General features: G+C 35.6%; 2 protein-coding genes across 2 annotated transcripts; both read left to right on the top strand.

The window, feature by feature from the left end:
• Positions 1 to 1,167: 1,167 nt before the first annotated feature.
• LOC107603289 (syncollin) lies at positions 1,168 to 1,563 on the top strand. The gene has a single exon (XM_016296050.1). It carries the CDS (start codon positions 1,168 to 1,170, stop codon positions 1,561 to 1,563), a length of 396 nt encoding a protein of 131 aa, XP_016151536.1.
• Positions 1,564 to 5,763: 4,200 nt separating this feature from the next.
• Positions 5,764 to 6,858, top strand: LOC107548138 (guanine nucleotide-binding protein G(I)/G(S)/G(O) subunit gamma-8-like). The gene is made up of 3 exons (XM_016228689.1): positions 5,764 to 5,816; positions 6,480 to 6,592; positions 6,730 to 6,858. Exons 2-3 carry the CDS (start codon positions 6,509 to 6,511, stop codon positions 6,856 to 6,858), a joined length of 213 nt encoding a protein of 70 aa, XP_016084175.1. The 5' UTR covers positions 5,764 to 5,816; positions 6,480 to 6,508.
• The last annotated feature ends 951 nt before the right edge of the window (positions 6,859 to 7,809 follow it).

The following is a 7,809-nucleotide window of genomic DNA, read 5'->3' on the forward strand; positions in this document are numbered from 1 at the left end:
GGGTTCAGAGAAGTTTTCCTTTGGCATTGCTTACCACCAAATGAAGAAAACTTGTTTGCAGATTGGAACAATTCAAAAGACATTATGTCTTATTAAGTAAAGAGAACAGTTTTCAGATCAGTGTAGTCAGTATACAAGCATTATTTTACCTCTGTAAGCACATTATGCATAAAAATTCAGAAACTAGTTTGCTTATTTTCTCTTTCTTGATTCTTTTGAATGCAACATTAGTGACATATAATCAACTAAACTAATCACATTAACATCCATGTGGCAATATGATTAATAATGTATGTGACAAATTAATGTCATTTTATAGAGTAATAACCTACACAATCATTTTAATTTTGACTGTGCAATGCATCCAGATTTGAACTTAACCTTTTAAAATCATGCTAACACATTAGATTTTTTAAATATTTTTTTTTCAGCCACGATTATGATATAGTGTTAGATCTCATTATTAAACATTTTATTTACAGGAGCTCACATTACATAGTGATAATTTATGCACAGTCAAATGTCACGATCTTGTTATGAATGAAATGCTTCGTTTTAACTGTTGCAGATATAGGCATTTTCAAAACTTAAAAAAATCCCAAATATTCAATAACATGCAGATTTCTACTGTTCTAAATTATGTTATTGACAGAAAGTCACAGCATATGGCTGGTTTCCACATGTTGTTACATAAGTGTCCGCACATTCAGACATAGCCTTGTGGTTTGTGAACATCTGTGATGTTTGTTTGTTTTTGTTAAAATTACATTCTCAGTTCACTAAAACTGAATAAAAAGACAATAAACAACATATAGAAAGTCTAAAAATTGTTATAATTTGTATGTTATGTCCAATTGAATGACTGATAACCCATTTTATATAACCCACATCTTTTCAGATAAATTTGTTAAATATGAGCAAAAATATTTGTGCTAATATAGATTTAATATATTTACATGAATACATGTGAATACACATTTTGCATTTTTTTTGCAGAATTGCATTTTTTTTACCTGTGTGTGAAAGAACTTTGTGTAAAATCTGCATGATGACCTTCACAGATTCTGTTGGACAATCTGAAGTTTCTCACACACGTCATTCGTATGGAGAAACTCCATCTATATAGGTCAGGGCAAAAGATCTCTTTTCACTCAACACGCTGAAAACATGAAGGGGGTCATCGCTCTTCTCCTGGCAGCTCTGTGCTTCGAGGGACTCAATGCAGAGTGTCCCGACCCAGCCACGCTGAAAGATGATTATGGAAGCAAGCTCTGCGCCCAGATGTTTGAGCATAGCAGCTACTACTACGATGAAAGCTGTACTGGCAATTTCCTGTACGTTTATCCCGATGAAGACACCCCCATCATGTCATGGGCTTGGAATAACCGTATTTCTTCTCTTGTGGTGGGCCGAGGCTGCTCCCTGACAGTGTGGTCTAAATCCAAGAAGCAAGGATATAAGAAGAAGTTTTCTGCTGGCATCGTGTACCAACTTAAGGAGGTGCAGAAAGGCCTGTTTGGAGACTGGAACGATTCCATCTCAGGATACTACTGCACATGCTAGACGTGAAGCATGAAGGCTGAAGACAGAGGCTGAAAGGACATTAAGAAATAATGTCAATGACACAAGAGAAAAGCTGTAACCCTGGTAAATCTGTTTTCAGATGTAAAATTCTGCTCTATGTAATTCTGCTTGATTCCTGCAAGTGAATTAAACACCACATGTTGCTGCAGGGAATCTCTGCATGAACGTGATGCAGAAACATTCAAGACCTGGTGCGTGATTCTTTTTTTATTGAATTAATGAAACAATCTCACAAGGGTTTTGAAAGTATTGCAAGATGCAGTCAAGTTCCTTTTAGTAAAATGAGTTAACAAAACCAACATCAGTGCTTGAAATTTGAAAGTGAAGCCTAATTTCAGTTTTATTGTTATTCTTGCTTTCACTTCAATAAACTATCAACAGCTATGTGAACACATTCAAAAGTATGTAAATATCAAAACCATTGCAGCAGTTCCAACAGTTCAAAAAGAAATAATCCATGCATCTAGTCGTTCATGAAAGACAGATATTTGCAACTGCTACATAAAACTTGAAATTTTCGGGTTGACTAGCAGACACTCTGAAAGTTTAAAGTCTCATATTTTCATGGATTCTCTCTCTCTCTCTCTCTCTCTCTCTCTCTCTCTTTCTCTCTATGATCACTTCACTTTTGTATGGAAAAGGTGACATTAAACAAACAATAACAGTTTTCCTAACTGATTCGCATTTAAAATGTGACCCTGGACCACAAAACCAGTCTTAAGTCGCTGGGGTATATTTGTAGCAATAACCAAAAAAACCTTAGAAAATTATCGATTTTTCTTTTATGCCAAAAATCATTAGGATATTAAGTAAAGATCATGTTCCATGAAAATATTTTGTAAATTTCCAAATGTAAATATATTAAAACTTAATTTTTGATTAGTAATATGCATTGCTAAGAACTTCATTTGGACAACTTTAAAGGCGATTTTCTCAATAATTTTAAAAAAAATTTTGCACCCTCAGATTCCAGATTTTCAAATACTTGTATCTCGGCCAAATTTTGTCCTATCTTAACAAACCATATATCAATGGAAATCTTCAGTCCCTTATGACTGGTTTTGTGGTCCAGGGTCACAAATTATAAACAAGAAAAAATTATACATAATTAATGTGCAAAATATATGTGCTTTAAAAATTGTAATTGTGTAAGCTAATATTAGGACTTATGTGTAGAAATTATGTTTTTTCCACATTTTGTTAAGTTGCTGCCTTATGCTAAACTGCTTTAAATTACTTTTTTCCCACATCAACCTACACTCCATAAACCACAATGGTAAAGCAAAAAACACGTTTTTAACATCTTTGCAAATTTATTAAAAATAAAAAACTTGAATGATTCCATTGCATAAGTATTCATACCCTTATCTGGGACAGTTGAAATTTAGCTCAGGAGCATTCAAATTGCTTGTAGATGTTACTACACTTTGAGTGACGTTAACCTGTGGCAAATTCAATTGAATGGGTATATGATTTGGAAAGGCACACACATCTTAATAAAAGGTCTACCAGCTGATAATGCATATCAGAGCAAAAACCAAGCCCTGATGTCAAAAGAACTGCCTGTAGAGCTCAGAAACAGATTTGTGTCAAGCCACACATCTGGGGAAGAGTTCAGAAATAAAATCTGCTTCATTGAAGGGTCACAGAAGCATGTAGTCTCTGTTACCCTTAATGGAAGAAGTTTGAAACAACCAGGACTCTTCCTAGAGCTGGCCTCCTGGCCAAACTGAGCAACTGATGGAGAAGGGCTTTGGTTAGACTGGTGACCAAGAAGCTGATGGTCACTCTAGTTGAGCTCCATGATCATATATGCAGATGGGAGAAACCTACAGAAGGACAAATATCACTGCAACACTCCACCGATCTGTGCTTTATGTCAGAGTGGCCAAACTCAATCCTCTCCTCAGTGAAGACACATGAAAACACACTTGGATTTTACATAAAAACACCTAAAGGACTCTCAGACTCTGAGAAACAAGAGTCTCTGGTCTGATGGACCTCAATTCCAAGCATCATGTTTGAAGGAAACCAGGCACTGCTCATCACAGAGTTCCACCTCAAAAGTAAAGTGTGCTGGTAGCAGCCTCATGCTGTGGGGCTGTTTTTCAGTGGCAGGGACCGAGGGACTCGTCAGAGTAGAAGATAAGCTCAATGAACCAAAATATTGAGATAGCCTTAATGAAAACCTAATCCAGAGCATTCAGAACCTTAGACTGGGCAGAATGTCCACCTTCCAACATGACAATGACCCTAAGCACACAGCAAGAGTTGCTTATAGACAACTCTGTGAATGTCCTTGAGTGGCCCTGCCACAGCCTGAGCTTGAACCCAATCAAATAATTCTTGAGAAACTTAAAAATGTGAATTTTCTCCCATCCAACCTGACAGAGCTTGAGAGGTGAAGAGGTGAGGAGAAGAATGGCAGATAATTGCCAAATAATGATGAGAAAAGCTTGTCGCATCAAACAAAAAAGACTTGAGACTGTAAAGGTGCTTCAGCTAAATATTTAGTTTAGTTACTTATGCAATGTACTTATTTCAGTTTTTTTTATTTTTAATAAATTTATGAAGTTGTGACAATTCTGTTTTTGCTTTGTCATTATGGTGTATGGAGTGTAGATTGATGTGGAAAAAAGTAATTTAAAGCAGTTTAACATAAGGCAGCAACATAACAAAATGTGAAAAAATGAATGGGGTATGAATACTTTCGCAAGGCACTGTAAATATGTTAAATAAAAAATATATTTGTTCTCTGAAAACAACAGATTTAGCTGTTTTTCTTCTCAAGTAGATTGATGTTTTAAGGATATTCAGATTTTTGAAATGCATCTTACTCAGAAATAACGTGTGCAAACATTTTACTACAACCAGCAGAGGCGAGTTCTTATCCAAATATACTAAGTAGCTTTACAATATGGCACTGAGCCAAAGAGGATCAGGCAATGACTATGTAAAAGTTTATTTTTTTGGAATGGAAGAGTCTTTTCTTTTCTTTTTCCTCCCTTACTCCCTCACAGTGATCCACCAGTGCCATGATGAAATATTTAAATGCCAAAGCCGATTGTTGTAGTGAATTTTCAGTGCTGGATTTAGCTACATTTTTCACATCTGCACTAACATGTAGACCAATAAATCATGTCTGAGAACAGCTGCTAATGAGCCAGTTGACATTAAAGCCCTGGAGAAGAGCTTTGAGCCACCTGCAGTGAGCTCAACAGGCAATCCTTCCCCAGGTATTAATGATGAGAACTGAAACACTTAACCACAGCATCAGTTTCTCTCCTGGTGTCACATCCTCTGGGTGGGATTCGTATCAAGAGGGACATGTTAATCTAGAGTGCAAATATTTATTTTTCACAAATAATAAAAGATCAAAAAATAAATAAAGAGAAACAATAGTGCAAGTAATCACATGCAGGATTAATAGCCTTCTGTCTTGACAGGTAGCAAACATTTGTTGGAGGAGGGCATGAAAATCATCATTTGGTGTAAATTTAGCCCAGACCCCTATATACTCTACAAAGAATAAAAATTATTCTCTTTTATTACAACCGTCTTGCACTAATTATCTGATCTTCTTCAGTTCAATATCACATCCGGGTGGGATTCGTAGTAAGAGGGACATGTTAATCTAGAGTGCAAATATTTATTTTTCACAAATAATAAAAGATCAAAAAATAAATAAAGAGAAACAATAGTGCAAGTAATCACATGCAGGATTAATAGCCTTCTGTCTTGACAGGTAGCAAACATTTGTTGGAGGAGGGCATGAAAATCATCATTTGGTGTAAATTTAGCCCAGACCCCTATATACTCTACAAAGAATAAAAATTATTCTCTTTTATTACAACCGTCTTGCACTAATTATCTGATCTTCTTCAGTTCAATAATTTATGAATGTTTTGTCTATCTGTTGAAACAGCAATTTTTTTACTCAACATAATAGCTCAGTGCAGCTCATTGTGGTGGCAGGTATCACTCATATACGCTATTATGCATGACTGAGATATTCAGCTGAAGGTCACACCCCATGATGCCTGTGACTTGCCTCTTCAGCCCAATATGGGGGAGGAATAAAAGCTAATTATGAGAGGCGGCAGCCTTTCCCATCCCTCCACTCCTTACTATCTCTTCATTCAGTCCTGCAGGTCGTAATGTGTACAACGAACAATCTACGATAACAAGACTTTTCTTCTGCCAGCATCACGAATAAATCTGGATCAACTGTGGTAAGTCATTAAGGTATATAAGCAGCATGCTGTGTTAAATATAGATAAAGTTTTGTTTTGTAATATAATGTAATATACAGTAACTGTAATGTAATATGACAAACAGTTATGCCACATTATATTGCATTGCTTTGCAACTGCATAATTCAAATTTTAGTGGTGCTTTGATTTCCATATGAAAATATGTTCCTAGTAACAAAGGTTCCGTGTGTTAAATTTATGAAGTAAAAGATTAAATCCCATAAAAACTTTTCAAAAAATGCATAAACCATTCATTTCAATTGAACATCTCAGACAACATATTGTTCAGCTTTTGAGCTAAAAGTAAACTGTGAATTTTGTGAAATTGTCACTTTAATGTTAAAGTGTGAAGCATATTATATGACTTTATATTAATAAGTGAGCAGATTATTTGTGGTCTCTAGAGGATTTCTGCACTCATCTCTCCCACTGAGCCTCATTCAAAGCACAACCAGCTGAGACCCAGCAAAACAATTACTGCAACTCTGCAACAGAGATGTTTTTAATAGTCTAGAGGAGCCAATAGCATTGTCTTCTTAGGGAACTAAAACATCAGACATCTGTAGAACTGGAGGAGAGTTGTTATCTACCAGATGCATTTAGCTGGACTCTCCTGGGGTTTGTTTTGCTGTATTCCTGCAGGGTTAATTTGGTGTCTACAAGAGAGCAGTATGTCTAATAACATGGCCAAGATTGCAGATGCGCGAAAAACAGTGGAACAACTGAAATTGGAGGTTAATATTGACAGGATGATGGTAAGACGCATTTTTATGCTAAATAATTTGTTAGATTTATTAATTAACATACTCGTTCACAAAATTATTTAAAATTATTCAAGAGGAAAAGAAAATACACAGAAAGGCACATTTATGGTATGTATCTCTTTGCACAGGTATCTAAAGCAGCAGCTGAGCTGATGGCTTACTGTGAGTCGCATGCAAAAGAGGACCCCCTGGTGACCCCCGCACCATCCTCAGAAAATCCCTTCAGAGAGAAAAAGATATTCTGTACAATTTTGTAGATGCTATTTATAGGTTACAAGGTTTATTGTATTATTTTCAAGATATACCTTAGACCTTAAAGGGATAGTTCACCCAAAAATTAAAATTCTGTCATTAGGTTAATTACTCACCCACATGTCGATCAAAAACCTGTAAGACCTTCACTCATCTTAGGAAAACAAATTAAGATATTTTTAATGAAATTTGAGAGCTTTCTGACCCTGCATACAGAGTAATGTAAAAAACAAAATGTCTCTGATGTTATAATGGACTATTTTAACGATGCCCTATACGTTTCTGGGTCTAGGAACATTTCAGTTGCATTGCTCTCTATGGAGGGCCTGAAGCTCTTGGATTTCATCAAAAATATCTTAATTTGTATTCCGAAGATGAACGAAGGTCATTACTGGTTTGGAACGACATGAGGGTGAGTAATTAAAGACAGAATTTTGATTTTGGGGTGAACTATCCCATTAAGCCAAATGTTTCGTTGATTTCATAAATGTCACTTAAATGCAGAGGCGGGCAAAGTACTCAACTCCATTACTTGAGTGAAAGTACAGATACTGCTGGTCAAACATTACACCATTATAAGTAAAAGTTGTAAAGACAGATTTTTACTTAAGTAAAAGTACAGAAGTACTTGCTTTTAAAAGTACTTAAGTACCAAAAGTAAATTTCCTTTTTTATGTCAATGTTTTATTGTTGTACGTAGTAGTACTTACAATACTTCTGAAGCAACTTAGAATACATTACACCTACTGAATACACTGACTAGCTTGTAGAATATTTGGAATAAAGAGCTTTTAGAAAGTAAAAAACCTATAGGGAAAAAACAAAACAAAAAACATTTAACACCCCTACCCACCCCACAAAAGCAGGATGGTAGTGATCTCACAGAGTTCTGACAGTGTGTGCACACATCTATGTGTAGCCATTCATCCACATTTGAACAGAGTGGACAGTGAAAT

The sequence above is a fragment of the Sinocyclocheilus grahami genome, unplaced genomic scaffold (genome assembly GCF_001515645.1).
Source record: "Sinocyclocheilus grahami isolate Dianchi unplaced genomic scaffold, SAMN03320097.WGS_v1.1 scaffold344.1, whole genome shotgun sequence".
NCBI classification, from domain to species: Eukaryota; Metazoa; Chordata; class Actinopteri; order Cypriniformes; family Cyprinidae; genus Sinocyclocheilus; species Sinocyclocheilus grahami.

Coding starts and splice junctions, on each gene's coding strand:
- LOC107603289 (XM_016296050.1), top strand. CDS start 1,168: ATGAAGGGGGTCATCGCTCTTCTCCTGGCAGCTCTGTGCTTCGAGGGA.
- LOC107548138 (XM_016228689.1), top strand. CDS start 6,509: ATGTCTAATAACATGGCCAAGATTGCAGATGCGCGAAAAACAGTGGAA. Junction 6,593..6,729: donor TTAATATTGACAGGATGATG/GTAAGACGCATT, acceptor CTCTTTGCACAG/GTATCTAAAGCAGCAGCTGA.